Source organism: Erinaceus europaeus, chromosome 4, assembly GCF_950295315.1.
Source record: "Erinaceus europaeus chromosome 4, mEriEur2.1, whole genome shotgun sequence".
NCBI classification, from domain to species: domain Eukaryota; kingdom Metazoa; phylum Chordata; class Mammalia; order Eulipotyphla; family Erinaceidae; genus Erinaceus; species Erinaceus europaeus.
In genome coordinates this window covers 112,424,480-112,446,687 of record NC_080165.1, presented here as the reverse complement: position 1 = coordinate 112,446,687, position 22,208 = coordinate 112,424,480, and the positions used below count along the sequence as shown (strand labels likewise).

The window sequence follows — 22,208 nt, the reverse complement described above, 5'->3', positions numbered from 1 at the left end:
TCTTCAATTTTTGGCAGGTTTGTTTCCCAAAAGAAGGGAAAGAACAGGTCTCTGAAAGACTCTTAACAAAGTTTCCTTTGGCACAGAAAGAATGTAACTAAACAGGGAGAAAAAACAATCATGTGATGTGTCTGAACTGGCTTCTTTTGTACAACTTAAATAGTGCTCCCCTACTGAGTTTTGCCACAGCAAAAGACATCACTTTAGAAGAGCTCAACAATTCAGCCATTACAGTAAACACTCTAAGAGGAAGAACTGAGAAATTCTAAATGTGAAAATAAAATGTGCTGAGAAATACTGAAGCATTTCCTTCTCTCTAGCAGGTCTAATATTTGTCCTCACCATGAGGAAGACAAAACACACTAAACTTGAGACCAGAGGCCAGCATTCATCTGAAAAGGAACTTGACAAAAATCCAAAAGCTCCTATTGGCCAGAGCAAACTCTTTTCATTTTACTTAAAGTCACCCCAACACCTGCTTAATTCAAGCATTCAAGAATAAAGATGCAAGAAGATTATCCACATTAACCAAAGTTTTCTGAGGACAGTTTTAGAAGAAAACAGCTCCATATCCTCACGTTCAGTTTTTATAAGAACATAAGAATCCTCCTTTGATGGACTTATCACTGAACTTTATACAAGTCACATGAATATGTGGATCTATTGAAGGGAAGCAGTGGTGAGGACAAATAACATCTATTTTCATCTTCTTAGAAGAATAAAATTTCAAGCTAATTCTGGTTGAGAGAGCAATTAAAAAAAACACTTTCTAGATATTTAAAGTGTGCACTTAAGACAAATGGATCTTAAAATGTATTAAAAAATAGATTATGTATTAATTAGTTCGGCTCTCATATTTACATGGCCCCTTATAGGATTTTCATTCTATTATCATCACTTTTTATGTTAGCCACGTAAACAAATGAATGACACTGAATTCAATGTGAAAACAAAACCAAAGATTCCTTATAGGGCCAAAAATCAAGTAGAGAAATTAGTGATAGAATCAAAGAATTCTATATAGCAAACTTCTAGGAATGCTTAAATTAGAAAAAGAAAAAAAATCAATTCACCTTTTCTGGGCTGGGTTCTGTATGTCCAGTTTTCATCATCCACTTCCACCTGCTGCCCACAAACCGAGAGCTCTCCATCACTACGAAAGAGCCTCTTTGTCTGCCTGGACAAGGAGGAGAAATTTATCCAACTCACAGCACGTGAGAGGGAAGCAGAATTTGACTTCAATCTGAAGGACCCTGAAGCACCTTCTTTTTTCATCTTCTTTCACATCAAAACTGATGCACAGACAAAGGACTGCCCAACAAACAAAAGCTTCGTCTTTAAAATTATTCCAGGTCCTTAGAATGAGCCTGCTCTTTCCCACTTACTGAGAGTCAGACAGGCATTATACAAAAACATTACTTCCACGTCACCCAATTATAGAGAAAAGGAAAATGAGGAGTTAAGAACAGCAAATCCCCCCCCCCCATTATTGTTATACTTGCCACACTGTGGCATCTGGTTTCTACGTCAGGAATATCCACAGTCCAAAAAAATAAAAATAAATAGAGGTATAATCTTTTTTTAAAAATGAAGCAAGAGTGTTCATTTCAGGAACACTTGTCAGGGCTTTCTGAAGAGTAGAACCAACACACTCCAACTCGCTGGTGTGTCCCTAGCATCCCACATTGTAATCCTACTCCTCTCCCAGGCATCTTTCCCCATAAGGGCAAAAATCCAGCCCTCTGGAGATGAAAAGAAAATCCTCGGGCTGGAGAAAAAGCGTCAGCGTGAGCCTAGGAGTTCAGTTTAAAGTTCACCCGCACAGGTAACTTGGGAGAAATCAGAGTTCGGCTCACTTGTCCCGGCAAAGAACAGATCATAAGCCGCCCACTTGCCCTCTTTTCCTTCTGTGCACCGCTCAGGGATCCACAAGACTCTACAAACAATAAAACAAGCTGCGTGGCTACTGCTTGGATTACTGAGTAAGTGCTCCTGTGAAAGATGATAGGCTTTCCTGACAATGAAGGCACCTCATTGGAGACAGAAAACCCCGCCCCTCCACAAGGAACACTTCAGTGGCAGTTCAAACTTCTTAACTCCAGCAAGGCTGTAGAAATGAAGTCTGTACACAAAAGAGACTTCTGGGAATTAAAAAAAAAAGAAGACAATATCGACTATTAATTATCAGGTCACATTACTGAAAGTAGATTTTGAGAAGGGCTTTACAAAAATTATATAATTTAAAACACATCCAGTGTTCCCAGGTGTATTTAGAAGTATTATCTAAGGAAATGTAATCCCAAGGAAAATAAAACTGTGTCCTGGAGCTCCGTTTCCCCAGAGACCCACCCTACTAGGGAAAGAGAAAGGCAGACTGGAGTATGGACCGACCAGTCAACGCCCATGTTCAGCGGGGAAGCAATTACAGAAGCCAGACCTTCTACCTTCTGCAACCCTCAACGACCCTGGGTGCATGCTCCCAGAGGGATAGAGAATGGGAAAGCTATCAGGGGAGGGGGTGGGAAATGGAGATTGGGTGGTGGGAATTGTATGGAATTGTAACACTCCTACACTATGGTTTTGTTAATTAATCCTTTCTTAAATAAAAATTAAAAAATTAAAATTAAAACAAAAAGAAAAAAAACTGAGCCAGTTTGGATCAGGCAGTGGTGCACCTGGTTAAGCGCACATACCACCATGTGCAAAGACCCGGGTTCTAGCCCCTTGTCCCCATCTGCAGGGGGGAAGCTTCAGGAGCAGTGGGGCAGGGTTGTAGGTGTCTCTCTGTCTCAATGTCTTTCTATCTTCCCCTCCCTTCTCAACTTCTCTCAGTCCTATCAAGTAAATTTTAAAAATTAAGCCAGCTACTACTTCATTCTCAGTTTTCAGAAAAGGTGTGTTGTAGCCTCATCTCCCTATGGGTGTGTGTGTGGGTGTGTGTGTGTGTGTGTGTGTGTGTGTGTGTGTGTATTTTGTTGGGGTTCAGTGCTTATACAATTCCCAGTGGTTATTTTTTCCTTTTATTTTATTTTATTTATTTATTTTTTGCCTCCAGAGTTATTGTTGGGGCTCGGTGCCTGCACTATGAATCCACTTCTGCTGGAGGTCATTTTTGTTGTGCTTGTTGTCCTTGTTGTTATCAGTTTTAGCAGTTGTTGTTGGATAGGACAGAGAGAAATCGAGAGAGAAGAGGGGAAGACAGACACCTGCAGACCTGCTTCACCACCTGTGAAGCAACTCCCCTGCAGGTGAAGTTTATTCCCTACAGGGGCCCTCATCTCAGGTTATGTGTCCATGGTACCAGGTGAGCCACCTACTGGCCCCAAGGTGCAACCATCCTTGTACCTATTCTCTCCTGTCTGCCACCAGCAGTCAGAACATAGGGTTGAGAATATTTTTTGCCTCCTCACGGGCAGTTTCTAGTGGTCATTTCTCTCTGAATGATCCATGTACCATGGCACACCATTATCTGAGAGCTTGGTAGCAGTTAGCCCTGGCCCTAGCACAACTCATACATAAACCTTTACTAAGACCTGCAAAACATCCAGAGCTAAATGTTAGGATGTGCTTGAGTACAGCACTTTAGTCTAGGCAATATAATTCCATAAACCTGAGCATGTTTTAAAAAGCATCCTTAAAGATTAAGTTAGAAAAAGAAAAAAAAAAAAAGCATCCTGACAGCTTTTCCAGCTTAAGAGACTTGAGCCAGTATCCCTCTCCAAAGAACTGAGTTCATCTCACTCCCAGCAATGAATAAATGTATTAGAACAATTATAAAAGAAAATAAATTTTGGTTAATATTGTAAAAGCAGGGTTTTGCATCATATATCTACTTCAGTTCACTGAGATCTTAAGAGATTACAGAAAACAAAAAGATAAATAAACATAAAAAGATAAATCAACTCAAACGGTAACAAACTCGCACTATAGGATGAAGCAATGGTTCCCAGAAATGGGGGGGGGGGGGTTGTTGATAGAATTTGTTAGGTCAAAGGGGACACATGTATTGAGTTTCAGGGTTGCACATATAAAACCTATGTAATTTTATAATACAACAACAATTTAATAATAAATAAGAGCACAAGTGTCTACAACCTTACAGGATAGAAGCCCTGCAGAAGAAAAGCACAGAGACAGCAGCAAAGTATTCCTTGGATAAACAGCTCCAACTACCATGGAAACCAGAGAATAGCAAGAGAACTGAAGTATACTGTTAGACAGGTAGCACAAACAAAAGCTAAAAAAAAAAGGGGGGGTGGTACAGGTGGTGGCACATCTAGTAGAGCACACCTACGTTCAAGTCCCCAGTCCGCAACTATAAGGGGAGAATCTTCACAAGCAGTGAATGAGTGCTACAGGTGTTTGTCTTCCTCTCTATATCCCCATCCTCTCTCAATTTCTACCTCTATCCAAAATAAACAAAATAAGATATTTTTAAAAGCTTTTTTCTAAAAAAAGGCAGGTCGTCATAAGGATCCCAGGTCGAGCCCCCGGCTCCCCACCTACAGGAGAATTGCCTCACAGGTGGTGAAGCAGGACTGCAGGTGTCTATCTTTCTCTCCCCCTCTGTCTTCCCCTCCTTTCTCCATTTCTCTCTGTCCTATCCAACAACAACTACATCAATAACTACAACAATAAAACAAGGGCAACAAAAGGGAATAAATAAATAAATAATAATAAATAAAATCTTTTTAAAAATGTCAAAATTATTTTAAAAAATCCAAAAGGCATCCCATGTTAAATCCAATCTCACATGTAGGGTCAGTACTGGGATCAGGTCCTGTCAAACACCTTTGAATTACCAGCTTCGCCACTTACTGGGTGCCAGGCCTCTGTGCTTGCTGTGAAGCTGAGTAGATACCTCTAGTTTAGTCTCCAGTATAAGGGCAAAAATGATATAATTATGTATAGCACCAATGGCTTACATCTCGGAGGTCAAACTTCCAGAGACAAAAGGAGAGCTCCACTGTTAGAGTACAGGGTGTGCAAAGTTCAAACACCCAGTGTTCTTTTGAGTCAAAGACACTAGATAATTTGAAAATAAAATTTATATAAATAAAATTAGAAAACTACTCCAGAAAAGTACACAAATGCTGCTCACCATTTCAAAGATTTGTAAGTACTCTTCCATCTGCATATGCAGTCTTCAAGGACCCAAGCCCTAAACAAGGAACAAGCTTTCTCCCCCCTGACATCTATAACAGCAGTTACACCTTTAAAATCTCTAAGCTCTAAAATTCAGAAGTACAGTTGGGTAACTGATACCCAGTAAGGTCTTAGCATGAGTGAAACCCCAAGTTAAACCCTCTGGCACTACATAGGAACACCAAAGCTCCAGAAGTGGAAGCTCCATGAATAGTAAGACCTATAGGGAGTCGCTTCACAGGCAGTGAAGGCAGGTCTGCAGGTGTCTTTCTCTCTTCCTCTCTGTCTTCCCCTCCTCTCTCCATTTCTCTCTGTCCTATCCAATAACAACAATAATAATTACAACAATAAAACAACAAGGGCAACAAAAGGGAATAAATAAATATTAAAAATCAAGAAAGGTAAAAAAAAAACTAAGTTAACTTTATAAAGTGTAATTGACAATTAGAAAAATTAAGTCAAATAAAGTGAATAGTCTACTGCTACGAATAGATCAGCATTCTTCTCTACCCAAGACTGAATATAATAAATCAGCTCTGGAAGAAAAATTTAGATTTTTATCTGTTTGTGTTTAATGTGTATGTACTCCAATCAGTTTAGAAAGTCCTAAGTGGACTGCTTGAAAAGTAACTACATGTATTTAAGCTATATGTATCCATGACTATAATAAACCACAAAATTTTAATTATTTGGATTTTCAATCCAAAAGCCATACAAATGTGCCCCCTCAGTTAGGAGGCTGGGTAGTGGATAAAGCATTGGGTTCTCAAGCAAGAGGTCCCACATTTGACAGCCCCAGCATCACATGACTCAAAGTGATGCTCTGGTTTAGTTATTTTTATTTTCTCCCCTCTCCCTCTTCTCATAAAATAAATCAAAATAAACAAATGTGCCTGCTCCCAGCAGCAGGGACATGTTTCCTCTGTACTAGGTCTTGCTTGTGTCTTCATGTTTATGACTGCTAACCTTTACAAAAACCTTGCAGTAGAAAATCCCTACTTTCAGAGTACTTTCACTGCAAGTGACTTCAGCTATAATTTTCCATGTAACAAACCATCTTAATTAAACCATTTCCCCCATGAAAATCAACACAAGAATATGCTCCTCTCAGAGCCTCTAAACAGACATGTGAACATATTTTCTCCGTGGTCGTTTCTGTGCAGTATTTTCCCATCTCTTGGTCTCTGTCAGCTGTCAAATTGAAGCTTCCGTTGTCATCAATCAGATGTACCAGTAACTATTCTCTTCCTACCACTTTGTCACTACTGAACTTCAGGCACTGAGAAATAATCTTGCTTAAATTACACACTTACTGACCATCGACAAGGACTCGTGGAATGAAAAAGCTTGAGTAGAAAGGCTTTGCCGCAACAGTTTCCTAGCCAGAACCCTTGCCCTTGTGCTGGAGGAATGGAAGTTCAAGAGCTGAAATGACTACAGAGGCAGCATCTGCCTAAGAGCCTCCTCCATGGATCATTAGCAGGTTGATAATTTGTTGCCCTTTTTATTATTAAGTTCTTGATACTTGAAGGCTTTAAGAATTTCCCTTTTACTGCTGACAAAAAGAGATGAAATTATACTACCTTGGGAGCGATTTAAGTAACATATTTTTAAGAAATTAACTCTGAAAACTGGGAGGCACTATCAAATATAGAAAAGTTCTTGAATCATCTTCTCCAGTATTTCTTGAGTTAAGCCCTCACCTTGCTAACATTTACTTTTTTACTAATCACCTTGCTAACATTTACTTTTTTACTAAGAGTCAAAGGGATAAACAGTGCATTTGAAAGGACCTTGCCAAGAGACACAATATTTCATGCTTAAATATATACCAATGTTGTTTAAAAGAAGCGTAGCTCAAATGGAAGTTTTTAATTTAATAAAAATTATGAAACATGACAGGATGTAAGATTAGGATTCTTTAACCCAATCAGGCATGTAATTGCCCCCAACTTGCCATCTGTGTAAAGTGCCAGCCAAGAGTGGGACATAATGTCCAAGAGCCATCAGTTTTTGTTTAGCTTCAAAGGTCACAAATGAGTGCACTATAACTTTTAATTTCCTTATGTGCCTTTTCTTCTCCTGGTCTCAAGCAAAGAAGAACAGCAGAGGCAGAAGCCTGAGGTTAGAAATCAATGGAGAACAATGCCATATTGTTAGATTTGGCAGGGTATGGTGGTTTGGCGATGAGTGGAGTGCACAAACAGAAAACTTATACAAACAGGACTTATGAACACAAAGATGAAAAAAACATAACATGAGAAAACAAAGTATACAAGATAGTGAGAAGAGCAACTCCAAATTATGTCTTGTTCCAAAGCAGCCCTGACCAGGCAGAAGCAGTGAAGTGTGTACCTATCAGATTACCACATGAATCACCCAGACAACCCATAGGGACCTGCAGCTTCTAGGACAGGGCACAGTAGGTTTTGCCAACTGTCTGTCATCTCTTGTGAATAATTTAAGAGTAGGTTTAAATGGAAATCTTTCTATGTGGTAATTTGTACAAACTAATAATGAAGGCTTATCTCAATATCTAAAAGTAAACATTTAAAAGCAGGCATTTATAACTAAAGAGAAAGAGAAAGAAAAATAGAAAGAGAAGAGAGAGAGAGAGAGAGAGAGAAACCTATCACCCAGACTAAGTAAACTACCTCCCACAATGCACTAAATCCTCATCCCATTCTACACTTAAGAAATTAAACAACTGATTTACTCAAGGAAGACACAATGCAGATGAAAAACAGCCAATTAATTAACAATTCAGACACTGGCCAGTTTCTAGGGTTTCTCTGACCTACATTTCCAATTCACTCTGACTGAGAAGTCCAACCTAATCTGAAAGTCATAATAGGGTTAATTCAATGGAGAAAAAATGTTCCTCCCAAAATGGAAAGGCTAAATGCAAATATTTATATTTATGTGTCATCATAAGCTCAAATCCCACCTTTCAATGCCTTCATGCCTAAAAGACTTCTGAACAGATCAGATATTTTAAGCCTTAGCTGCTTGCTCCTGTAGGATCACTTGATATGCAGCATTATGGCAGCATATTACTTCCCTCAATCCCCGAGGGTGGGCTCAGAGCAAAGGGGTGAAGGGAATCTCTACTATAGAAGCCATCATTAATGGGTGTCATGCACTGTTAGAACAGTTAGTGGATGACCAAGGACGTAAGCATCATTCCAACCTTAAAAAAAAAAAAATGGGGTGGAGGGTGGGGTGAGGTGGGGAGTGTAGGTCCTGGAAAAGGATGACAGAGGACCTAGTAGGGGTTGTATTGTTATGTGGAAAACTGAGAAATGCTATGCATGTACAAACTATTGTATTTACTGGCATCTGTAAAACTTAATCCCCCAATAAAGAAAAAAAAAGTTTCCCATCCAAGGTATTGAGATGAGTAAGTCCCCTAAAATTGTGTGTTATTTCTGACTTTTTTTTTAAGAACTCTCAGTGACAGAGCATAATACTTGCATATATGAGGTCCTAGGTTCCATCTTGAGGTAATACATATGCCAAAATGGTCTCTCTGCCTCTTGTATACTCATAAAAAGAAAGTGTAAGCACAAGGACCCCATAAGGATCCTGATTCCAGCCCCTGGCTCCCCACCTGCAGAGGAGTCTCTTCATAGGCGATGAAGCAGGTCTGCAGGTGTCTATCTTTCTCTCCCTTTCTCTGTCTTCCCCTCCTCTCTCCAATTTCTCTCTGTCCTATCTAACAAAGATGACATCGATTACAACAATAATAACTACAACAATTCAAAAAAAAAGAAAGCATAAAAGGGAGGGAACTGTAGATGAACTCACTGTACAGAAATAATAGAATCTCAAAGCTTTTCTCTCTCCCCGGCCATCTTGGCAGGTCTCTTGGTTGGAGGCCTTCCGGCACCTAAGGCAGGAAGATGGTGGCTGGAGTCAATCAATTGGAGGCTCCAGCTGGTGATGAAAAGCAGGAAGTGCGTGCTGGGATACAAGCAGACTCTGAAGATGATCAGACAAGGCAAAGCCAAGCTGGTCATCCTAGCCAACAACTGCCCTGCCTTAAGGAAATCAGAAATTGAGTACTATACTATGTTGGCCAAAACTGGTGTCCATAATAATAATATTGAATGAGGCACAGCATGTGGAAAATACTACAGAGTCTGCACACTGCCATCATTGATCCAGGTGATTCTGATATCATCAGAAACATGCCAGAACAGACTGGTGAAAAGTAAATCATGCCAAGATTTTTCTGTAATAAAGTATGAAGAGGTTTTAAAAAAATAAAATAAAATCTCAAATAAAAAATATATAGATTTACTTCTTTTAATGAGAGAGAAAAAGAGAGAGAGACAGAAACCAGACTACTGTTCAGTTCTGGCTGGGGATTAAACCTAGAACCTCAGAGTCTCAAGCCTGATAGTCTTCTGTATAAACACTATGTTTCTCCAGCCCAATTACAATTTAAAAAAAAAAAAAAAGAACACACAGAGTGGGTGAGAACAGGTAATAATCTGGTAGAAACCAGGTGGAAACCACGTAGACATTGTTGGACCCAAGACTGTCTTGACCACTTGGAGACCAAGCCGACTTGCAGAGGAGGCATTAGACTTCCGGAGGCAGAGCTACGAGCAGCAGATCGCTTTCTCTCCTCTCCTCTCCTCTCCTCTCCTCTCCTCTCCTCTCCTCTCCTCTCCTCTCCTCTCCTCTCCTCTCCTCTCCTCTCCTCTCCTCCCCTCCCCTCCCCTCCCCTCCCCTCCCCTCCCCTCCCTTCCCCTCCCCTCTACTCTCCTGGATCAACTAGGAATACCAAAGGAGACCACCCAGGACTGAAACAAGACAGGACTAGAATGACCACAGGAACCCAGTAAGTCACCAGTGAGTACAAACACATGTGGCTGGTGACAGACAGGAGGGAGGAGCCTAAGGAGATTAAGTGACTGCTAACAGTTCAGCAGTTTATCAGTTGAGACACCACCTCCAGTCTGCTCCACCAACAAGGGGACAGTTTAAGGGAGGAGAGGACTCCCCAGAGACTCACCAAGTGCAACTCTGAGTCTCCATTGCTACTACCCTCAGAATCTGGAGCAGCGACAGGGAGGGACACCAGAGGACAGAGATCCAACCAGGAAACTCAGGAGAAGACCTATACCTCGGTGGCATAGTTGAGGGGCTGTGAAAGTCTCTTTGCATAACCACTGGATTATCTCTGCCACACCCTGCTTTATCTCTTCGTCAGGAGTCAGTGATTAAGCTGAAGCCTATTGATAGTTTAAAAGGCCTCAGGCTCCAATAGCCTACAGGGAAGAAAAAAAAAGAGGCTTTTAAACCACTGAGCTCCAACTCAGAGATTTAAATACTATTGAAACAACTGTTAACTTCCACCACTGTGAACCCTTTAATTGACTTACTTAGACACAAGTCAATCCAGGCAATAGTGATCAATAATTTGAAAAGTACTGATAAAGGGAACTCATAAAATAATATATAAAATGGTTAAAACAACAAGAAGAAATATTGGAGAATTGAACCAGGACAAGAGCCCAGCTAAAAGTCCTCCAGAGGATGAAGCACAAAATAACGAGTTCAACATCCAAACATTAGCTAAGGAAATAATAACAGGAGTGAGTAAAGAATTTGAAAAAATTATAATCAGAAATACAGGAACAACAAATGAGAAAATGGAAGAAAATACTAATTATCTCATGGTTATTAGAGAGCTGAAAGCTGAAATCGCTGAGCTAAGAAGGCAACTAGCTGAACAAGCTAAAACAGTATCAGAGCAGGGCAACAAAATAGATGAACTCCAGAAAACAGTAGAGGGCAGAGAGAATAGAATCTATGAAGCTGAAGACAGAATTAGCAAGATTGAGGATGAATTAGACACAACTAAAAAAGAAGAGATCTCAAAAAGAGATTAAGAGATGCTGAAAACAACAACAGAGTCCTATGGGATGACTTCAAAAGAAACAATATACACATTATTGGCATACCAGAGGAAGAAAGAGAAGGAGAGGAAGAAAGCATTTTCCAGGCCATAGTAGCTGAAAACTTCTCTAGTCTAGACAACATCAAAGACATAAAGATTCAAGAAGCCCAGAGGGTCCCAAAAAGAATTAACCCAGACCTAAAGACACCAAGACATGTCATACTTAGAATGGAAAGGAATAAGGATAAAGAAAGGATCCTCAAGGCTGCAAGAGAAAAATAAAGAGTCACCTACAAAGGAAAACCCATAAGATTAGCAGCAGACTTCTCCATACAAACACTACAGGCCAGAAGAGAATTACAAGATATCTATCGAGTGCTCAATGAGAAAGGCTTTCAGCCAAGAATACTATATCCTGCTAGACTGTCATTCAGACTAGATGGAGGCATCAAAACCTTCTCAGACAAGCAACAGTTGAAGGAATCAACCATCACCAAGCCTGCCCTGAAAGAAGTTCTGAAAGGTCTCCTATAAACAACCAGACCACCACAATTAGGACATATATCAAAACACCCTAAAACTCTACAAGAATGGTATTAAAATATCTTCAATCTTTGATATCAATAAATGTCAATGGCCTGAATTCACCTATTAAAAGAGACGGAGTAGGAGGATGGATCAGAAAACACAACCCAACAACATGTTGTCTACAGGAAACCCACCTAACTCAACAAGACAAAAACAGACTTAAAATGAAAGGATGGAAAACTATCATACAAACCAATGGCCCACAAAAAAGCGCAGGAGCAGCTATTCTCATATCTGACATGACAGACTTTAAAATAGATAAGATTAAAAAAGATAGGAATGGACACTACTTAATGCTCAGAGGATCAGTCAATCAAGAGGACTTAACAATTATTAACATCTATACACCCAATGAAAAGCCATCTAAATACATCAAACTTCTACTGAAAGAGCTACAGCAATATATTAACAGTAACACAATCATAGTAGGGGACTTCAACACCCCACTCTCTCAACTTGACAGATCATCCAGGCAGAAAATCAATAAAGACATAAGGGAGCTAAATGAAGAGATAGATAAACTAGAACTATTTGACATTTTCAGAGTCATTCATCCCAAGAAACTGGAATACACATTTTACTCAAACCCACATGGATCATTCTCAAGGATAGACCATATGTTAGGCCACAAAGACAGCATCAGCCAATTCAAGAGCATTGAAATCATCCCAAGCATCTTCTCAGACCACAGTGGAATTAAACTAACACTTAACAATCAACAAAAGATTAGTAACAGTCCCAAAATGTGGAAGCTCAACAGTACACTTCTTAACAACTTCTGGGTCAAAGAGGAAATCAAGGAAAAAATCAAAATGTTTCAAGAGTTCAATGAAAATGAAGACACAAGCTATCAAAATATTTGGGACACACTAAAGCAGTCCTAAGAGGGAAGTTCATAGCTATATAAGCACACATTAGGAAACAAGAAAAAGCACAAATAAACAGCCAGATTGCACATCTTAAAGACCTAGAAGAAGGGGGTCGGGCAGTGGCGCAGTGGGTTAAGCGCACGTGGCGCAAAGCGCAGGGACTGGCGTAAGGATCCTGGTTCGAGCCCGCGGCTCCCCACCTGCAGGGGAGTCGCTTCATAGGCGGTGAAGCAGATCTGCAGGTGTCTATCTTTCTCTCCCCCTCTCTCTGTCTTCCCCTCCTCTCTCCATTTCTCTCTGTCCTATCCAACAACAAAACAACGTCAACAATGGCAATAATAACCGCAACGAGGCTGCAACAACTAGGGGAACAAAAAGGGGGGAAAATGGCCTCTAGGAGTGGTGGATTCATGGTGCAGGCACCGAGCCCAGCAATAACCCTAGAGGAAAAAAAAAAAAAGACCTAGAAGAACAACAACAAAGGAACCCTAAAGCAACCAGAAGGACAGAAATCACTAAAGTTAGGGCAGAAATAAATAACAATGAGAATAGGAAAACCATACAAAAGATCAACGAAAGTAAATGTTGGTTCTTCGAAAGAGTAAACAAAATCGACAAACCTTTAGCCAGACTCACAAAACAAAAAAGGGAGAAGACCCAAATAAATCGGATAGTAAATGAAAGAGGAGATATCACAACAGACACCGCAGAAATTCAATATATCATGCGAGGCTTCTATGAACAACTATATGCCACCAAGCTAGAGAACCTGGAAGAAATGGACGATTTCCTAGATACCTACCAACTTCTAAAACTAAGTAAAGAGGAAGTGGATAACATGAACAGGCCCATCACAGCTAATGAAATTGAAACAGTTATCAAAAATCTCCCCAAAAATAAAAGATCTGGACCAGATGGTTTTACAAATGAATTCTTCAAAACCTTCAAAGAAGAATTAATACCTCTACTTTTAAAAATCTTCCAGAAGATTGAAGACAATGGAATACTCCCTGCCAGCTTCTATGAAGCCAACATCACCCTGATACCAAAAGCAGACAGGGACACAACCAAAAAAGAAAACTACAGACCAATATCTCTGATGAACATAGATGCAAAAATATTGAACAAAATTCTAGCCAACCGGATACAGCAGTATATCAAAAAGATTGTTCATCATGACCAAGTGGGGTTTATCCCAGGCATGCAAGGTTGGTTTAATATACGTAAATCAATCAATGTGACCCACCACATCAACAAAAGCAAGACCAAAAACCGCATGGTCATATCAATAGATGCAGAGAAAGCCTTTGACAAAATACAACATCCCTTTATGATCAAAACACTACAAAAAATGGGAATAGATGGAAATTTCCTCAAGACAGTGGAGTCTATATATAGCAAACCTACAGCCAACATCATACTAAATGGTGAATAACTAGAAGCATTTCCACTCAGATCAGGTACTAGACAGGGCTGCCCACTATCACCATTACTATTCAACATAGTGTTGGAAGCTCTTGCCATAGCAATCAGGCAGGAGCAAGGAATTAAAGGCATACAGATTGGAAGAGAAGAAGTCAAACTCTCCTTATTTGCAGATGACATGATAGTATACATGGAAAAACCTAAGGAATCCAGCAAGAAGCTTTTGGAAATCATCAGGCAATACAGTAAGGTGTCAGGCTACAAAATTAAGATTCAAAAGTCAGTGGCATTCCTCTATGCAAACACTAAGTTAGAAGAAATTGAAATCCAGAAATCAATTCCTTTTACTATAGCAACAAAAATAATAAAATATCTAGGAGTAAACCCAACCAAAGAAGTGAAAGACTTGTATACTGAAAATTATGAGTCACTACTCAAAGAAACTGAAAAAGACACAAAGAAGTGGAAAGATATTCCATGTTCATGGGTTGGAAGAATTAACATCATCAAAATGAATATATTGCCCAGAGCCATCTACAAATTTAATGCTATCCCCATCAAGATCCCAAACACATTTTTTAGGAGAATAGAAGAAAATGCTACAAATGTTTATCTGGAACCAGAAAAGACCTAGAATTGACAAAACAATCTTGAAAAAAAAAGAACAGAACTGGAGGCATCACACTCCCAGATCTCAAAGTGTATTATAGGCCCATTGTCATCAAAACTGCTTGGTACTGGAACATGAATAGACACACTGACCAGTGGAATAGAATTGAGAGCCCAGAAATGAGGCCCCACACCTATGGACATCTAATCTTTGACAAAGGGGCCCAGACTATTCAATGGGGAAAGCAGAGTCTCTTCAACAAAATGTGTTGAAAACAATGGGTTGAAACATGCAGAAGAATGAAACTGAATCACTGTATTTTACCAAATACAAAAGTAAATTCCAAGTGGATCAAGGACTTGGGTGTTAGACCACAAACTACCAAATATTTAGAGGAGGAAAATATTGACAGAACCTTTTTCTGCATAAATTTTAAACACATTTTCAATGAAGCGAATCCAATTACAAAGAAGACTAAGGCAAGTATAAACCTATGGGACTACATCAAATTAAAAAGCTTCTTCACAGCAAAAGAAACCACTACCCAAACCAAGAGACCCCTCACAGAATGGGAGAAGATCTTTACATGCCATACATCAGATAAGAGTTTAATAACCAACATACATAAAGAGCTTGCCAGACTCAACAACAAGACAACAAATAACCCCATCCAAAAATGGGGGGAGGACTTGGACAGAATATTCACCACAAAAGAGATCCAAAAGGCTGAGAAACACATGAAAAAATTCTCCAAGTCTCTGACTGTCAGAGAAATGCAAATAAAGCCAACAATGAGATATCACTTCACTCCTGTGAGAATGTCATACATCAGAAAAGGTAACAGCAGCAAATGCTGGAGAGGGTGTGGGGTCAAAGGAACCCTCCTGCACTGCTGGTGGGAATGTCAATTGGTCCAACCTCTGTGGAGAACAGTCTGGAGAACTCTCAGAAGGCTAGAAATGGACCTACCCTATGACCCTGCAATTCCTCTCCTGGGATATATCCTAAGGAACTCAACACATCCATCCAAAAAGATCTGTGTACACATATGTTCTTGACAGCACAATTTGTAATAGCCAAAACCTGGAAGCAACCCAGGTGTCCAACAACAGATGAGTGGCTGAACAAGCTGTGGTATATATACACAATGGAATACTACTCAGCTGTAAAAAATAGTGACTTTACCGTTTTCAGCCGATCTTGGATGGACCTTGAAAAAATCATGTTGAGTGAAATAAGTCAGAAACAGAAGGATGAATATGGGATGATCTCACTCTCAGGCAGAAGTTGAAAAACAAGATCAGAAAAGAAAACACAAGTAGAACCTGAAATGGAATTGGCGTACTGCACCCAAGTAAAAGACTCTGGGGTGGGTGGGTGGGGAGAATACAGGTCCATGAAAGATGATAAATGACATAGTGGGGGTTGTATTGTTAAATGGGAATCTGGGGAATGTTATGCATGTACAAACTATTGTATTTACTGTTGAATGTAAAACATTAATTCCCCAATAAAGAAATAAATTTTTTAAAAAAGTTTAATCTTGGTCTCTTTTGTGTTTGATGCCTCTCCAATAATCCTTGATTTTCCTTTCCAGATACTTAACCAGTTCTTTGCAAACTTTGTTTTATGCACATAAATTACAAGAAATCTTCCTATATTGTAGAGTCTGTTTCTGATATGACTTGGAGCCTGAAATTCTGAGCTCTGAAAAAGGCCCCCACACTGCCAACCTATGGGCCACCAATGAGTAAACACAGTACTAAATCATTCCCAAAGGGCAGGGATCTTGCTTTTTCACCTTGGAATTCTTTGTGGTGCCTTGCACATATTTAAGTGAGCAAATGAACCATCTATTCATTTCCTTGTTACCTTTCTTTTGATCTTGGTATGGTTCAAAATGAGGGGAGGGGAAAGAGGGAGGAAGGGAGGGAGGGAGGGGAGGGGAAAGAGAAAGGGGGAGGGAGGGAGAGAGAGAAAGAGGGAGAGAGCTGCTATCAGGGTTATTGCAGGAGTTCAGTGCTTGTAAAACTAACACACTGTTCCCAGTGTCCCTTCCTTCCTTCCTTCCTTCCTTCCTTCCTTCCTTCCTTCCTTCCTTTCCTTTTTTCTTTCTATTTATTTTATTTTATTGAAAGGGGAAGGGGAAACAAAGAGGAAGAGAGAAGATAAGACACCTGCAGACCAGTTTCAAGAAACTTACCCCTGCAGATGGGAGCAGCACTCAATCACATACACCACTGCCCAGCCTCTAAGATAGATCTTTTAAATGGTCATCTCTTTATCACTAAATTCCAAAAGCAAGAAGAAAATCTATAAACTACATTATATGTATATATGCATATATCTGAATTAAAGAGTTAATTCTTTTATTCATAGAGTTATACTGCTTCACTTTGAGAACAAAGAAAATAAGTGCTAAGCTCTATATATGTTCATCTTAATTTGTTAGGAGATTCAGAATAGTTCAAGACTCCAGAATTCAGTGATTCAGCCCAGAATTTGGGTGATCAGTGGGGGTGCAGAGCAGTATGATGACTGTGCAAAAAACTTCTATGCCTGAGGCTCCAAGGTCCCAGGCTCCAGCCCCCAGCACCCTTAAAAGCTACAGTTGTGCAGTACTCTGATAAAAACAAACAAAACAAAAACAAAAGGCAAAATCTGGAAGGACCCCCACATTGTACCCAGTAATACCAGACAGGCTTCAGTTTCCTGGTCTCCATTGTGTGTATTTAGTCAGTGGAAAGGCAGTGGAAAATTCTTACATCAGTTTTTCCTAGCAAGTATTTAAGAAAAAATTGCTCAGTCATCCCTAAGAGACTTCTCAATGGCTTTATCTATTTAGCTGTAGTTTCAAAAGTACTGGCCAGAAGACAGTTCAGTGAGTAAGGCAAAGGACACAAGCATGAGGTCCCAGGTTTGATCCCCAATACTGTATATTCCAAAGCTATTTATGTAAATATCTGACAAAAAAATAAGGATCTTGAAGTATACGTAGTAAGTATTTTCTGTGATAGACATGGGGTTGTGATTTCTAGTCTGAATCCTATAATAACGTAGTGTAACATAACATCCTAACCATATTTTGTGTTCAGAATAGCAAAGAAACATTATTATTATTATCTTTAGAATAGTCAAGGTTCTGTTTTGGGGGGTATGGGGAGGGGGGAGGCTATGGGTTGAAACCGGGGCTTCATAGATATAAGGATACAGTCCATCATTGAGCTCTATAACCCTGAGTTGAAGGTGGTTGTGTTTTTTAATTCCATCTTAAGTTAACAATGTCTGTTTTGTTTATCACTTACTTTTCACCTGGGCTTCTCTCTCAGCACTTTTTTTTTTTTTTTCATTTTCCAGAAACATACAGAACAAGAGAGAGACACTATAGCACTATTCCAAGGCTCCCTTTTGAATGGTGATCCCATGTGGTTAATGGCATGGCCTTTTTATATTTCTCCGTGTACTGTGTCTCTTAAAATTTTACTCATTGCAGAAGAGTTCTTTATTTATTTCTTTGCATTTGCTATTTTGTTTTTCACTGGAGTACTACTCAACTCTAGATTTTGGTGGTGTGTAGGACTGAACTTAAGACCTCTCACATGCAAGTACTATGTGCCACCACTTAGCAATATCCCCAGCAAAAGAGATTATTTTCTTTAAAAGTTCAATAAATGGGGCTGAGTAGGCTGAGTGCGCACGTTACAGTGAGCAAGGATCTGGATTCAAACCCCTGGTCCCCACCTGTAGGGCGAGAAACTTCAGAAAACAGTGAAACAGTACTGCAGTGTCTCTCTTTCTCCTATTCCATCTCATCCTCCCTTTTCAACTTCTCTATAAGAATAAATAACTTTTTAAAAAATTCAATAAACAAGCTTTCTAGAACACACACACACAAAAATCTGGCAAGAAGAATATAAAGACAGCTTTGGCTTTGTTATCTTTTACTCAACTTTAACAACGTTTACAATTCAAGACCATACTAGCTCTTCCCAAAGTCATCAAAATCTCCAAGTAAAAGGGCTAGAGAGGGGAAATCCAATCTGATAATATGCACTTCAGCTATTCCTGTACAGTCACATTTATCAGAGTCTTCAAGTGACAAACTCATCTTGTTTTTTTATTATCTTTACTTATTTATTTAATAGCGTCATCCATGAAGTAAGAGAGAAGGGGTGATGGAGAGGGAGAGAGACAAGAAGACAACCTACAGCACTGCTTTACCACTCACAAAGCTTTCTTCCTGCAGGTGGGGACTGGGGGCTTGAACCCAAGTCCTTGCACATTGTAACATATGCACTCAAACAGGTGTGCTACCACCCAGCCCCAACTCATCTTGATTTTAAAAAGAAAATCAGAAAATTAATGGGCCTAAAGACACAAGACATTCAGAATTTTCTGGCTGAATACTTGTCCCCTAGGGTCAAAATAGTTAATTCAAAAGAAATTCTGCTTCTATAATATGTGACTCCATGACACCCCAACAAAAATAACTTCAAAGAAGGATGAAATACTTCCACAAAATAAACACCAGCCCCTTCCCACAGATGGCAAGCTGGAGTGGACTGACAGAGACTAGCAAACACAAATGGCAGCATTAGTTATAGAGATTCCTAGAATCATCTACCCTGCCTCCCAGCTGTGGGCTCTTAGTGGTGGTGGTGGTGGGGTCTCCAAAGCCACCCAAGTGGACAGTGCTTTTAGTTCTCGTTCCAGTGTGCAAACCCCAGCACATCAAAAGTATCAGGGACTTTCTGTCTGAGGGTTTTTGTGAAAATTAGTTAAGAAAATTCTGGCATCATCAACACTCATTAATTGCTAGGATATATTCAGCAACATCAGCAACAAAGAAATAGCCACTGATTTCAGGGACTTGAAACAAATGTGGTTAGTGGTCGGTCACCAAGTGGTGCTTGCCTGGTAAGGCTAGAAGCAGGTGACTGAAAATCACACCTGGCGCATTTAGGGAGGAGAGGGTGAGCTAAGCTAGACACACTGATTCTCTTCAGAGAAATAGTCCACTCAACATCAGTATCCTGAGGAAAAGAACCAAGCATCCAAGGCTACCCATGAAATAGAAAATCATGCTGGAAAGACAACTCAACTGGTTGGGTGTATGCCTTGCCCTGCACACAGCTTAAGTTTGAGAACTGGCAACACCCAGGAGGCATTATGACCCTAGAGAAACTCTGATGCTGTGGTGCCTCCTCTCCCTCTCTGCGTCTCTATCTAAAGAAATGAAAATACAGCCTGAAGCAGTAAAATTACACATGAGCAAGGTCTAGCTCAAGAGAGAAAGACAGTAGGAAAAAAAAATCAACAAATTGACAAGTAGCTGTGTTTGTATCATGTCATAACATTTGTATTATAAGACACATCTCTCTTCCCAAAATGATCTCAGAAATCACTGGTTCATTAAGCAATTTCAAAAACACATGGAGAGTTACCTGCCATTTTTCAATTTTCCAACTTGGATTTTTTTTTTTTAAATGTTTAAAAAGACACTGAGTGCTGTTGTTTTATCCGGGCTGGCTTCACGGGCGAGTAACAGAGACAACCAGAGACACGCGGCTGGGCCGGGACGCTGTATTTCTTTATTCATGAACAACGATTCATAAACTAACTCAAACTAATCACCAAACAGAACTCTCCTGCATCCTTCTCACATGGCAGCGCCAAGAAGTCTCGAACTCTGTTGGGGTTCTTTGGGGCGGGGACAAGCGGGCCCATGACACTAGCAGGACTAAACCAATTTTCCTGGCAGGGGGGAGCTAGACCAAACCAATGTAAAGCATACAACAGAGTGCAAAGTCTGAAAGTTGTCTTCTCAGAAGTCTCCTGTACAACAAAACAATCGCAATGGATGCCCCAACCTGAAAAACTGACATCCATGAGAAGAACCAAAAATAAACACTCTTACTGGTCTATTTCATGCTGACTGTGTAAAATACAGAAACTTGAGAGATCAAAAGAAGAATTTAGGGATTACTGTTAGACAGTTCTGTAGATGACAAAACAGATTCTGAGAAGTTTCTTGCTATCCCAAAGTCCAATAGTTATCCCATGAAATTTGTGGAAATCATCAGGTCTAGGTCATTGACAATGTTGTATCCAAAGCCAAGTGTAGTTGAAAATAATGATGGTGATCTATATATAAAATGGAATACTATTCAGCTATTAAAAATGATGGTTTTGCACTTTTCAGCCCATCTTGGATGAAGCTTGAAGAAATCATGTTAAGTAAGATAAATCAGAAACAGAATGATGAGTATGGGATGACCTCACTCTCAGGTAGAAGTTGAAAAACAAGATCAGAAGAGAAAACACTAAGCAGAACTTGGAATGGAGCTGGTGTACTGCACCAAAGTAAAAGACTCTGGAGAGGGAGGAGGAGAGTTCAGGTCCTGGAACATGATGGCAGAGGAGAATCTAGTGGAGGTTGTAACGTTATGTGGAAAACTGGGAAATGTTATGCATGTACAAACTATTATATTTACTGGCAACTGTAAAACATGAATCCCCCAATAAAGAAATTTTAAAAAGATAATGATGGTGGTACATTATTGCTACACTGAAAATAAGCTGATCCTAAAAGAGGTACAGCAATTTAGTAAGATAACACTTCATAACCCTGAGGCTTAAATTCCATCCATCTTTACCACTGCCTTCAAGTATAGGAATCATGTATCCATAGAACCGGCAAGCAGAAAAGAAAGGGTAAGGGAAAGGGAAAAGAAAGGAACGGAAAAAAGAAAGAAAACAACAACAGCAAAAACAAAAACACCATTTTGAGATAAGTAGCAAACTGATCTATTAAAATGTGTTGTTTCTAGGATCATTTTAACAATCAGATTGGGAAAGGAGGGGGCTGGAAACTGCAGAGAAATTAGCTTTGTCAGATTTGCAACATTCAGTGTAAAGGTTTGATTTAGAGCAGATGGCTCCATGGTGAGGAGGCTTTTTAATCTCATCTGCACTCCACTGAAAATCATGTTTGGAATGGTGTCTTACAACTGGAGCCATTCTCAAATAACAATATGCTTAGCCTATAAATGACCAGCAGGTGGCATAACAAAACTATCTTTCCCAAAGCCCCAGACAGTAGAAACTTAATCACTGGGAAGGATTACTGGTGAATTAATACAGGACAGAACAGGCTAGGAACCAGCAGCAAAAGGTCCTCAAAGTATCTTTAAAAAAAATGAAACAATGGGATTCAGGTGGTAGTGCAGCGGGTTAAGCACAGGTGGTGCAAAGCAAGGACCAGCGTAGGTTCCCAGTTCGAGCCCCTGCTCCCTCACCTGCAGGGAAGTAGCTTCACAAGTGGTAAAGCAGGTCTGAAGGTGTCTATCTCTCCCCCTCTCTGTCTTCCCCACCTATCTCCATTTCTCTCTGTCCTATCCAACAACAACAAAATCAATAGTAACTACAACAGTTTTAAAAAAAAGGGCAACAAAAGGGAATAAATAAATAAATAAATAAATAAATATTCTAAAAATGAAACATTCAGGGAGTCGGGCAGTAGTAGCACAGTGGGTTAAGCGCAGGTGCTGCAAAGCGCAAGAACCGGCTCAAGAATCCCAGTTCGAGACTCTGGCTCCCCACCTGTAGGAGAGTCGCTTCAGGGGCAGTGATGCAGGTCTACAGATGTCTTTCTCTCCCC

General features: G+C 39.9%; 1 protein-coding gene across 2 annotated transcripts in view; it reads right to left on the bottom strand.

Moving 5' to 3' along the window:
• The window catches only part of NHSL1 (NHS like 1), a 163,275-nt gene extending 161,340 nt beyond the window's left edge, over positions 1 to 1,935 (bottom strand). The window contains exon 1 of one of the 2 annotated variants that reach the window (XM_060190377.1): positions 1,074 to 1,935. In XM_060190377.1, the coding sequence (XP_060046360.1) occupies positions 1,074 to 1,275 (202 nt within the window). In that variant the 5' untranslated portion in view covers positions 1,276 to 1,935. The remainder of the gene's footprint in view (positions 1 to 1,073) is intronic. The other variant, XM_016191903.2, reaches the window with a different exon arrangement.
• Positions 1,936 to 22,208: the final 20,273 nt, after the last annotated feature.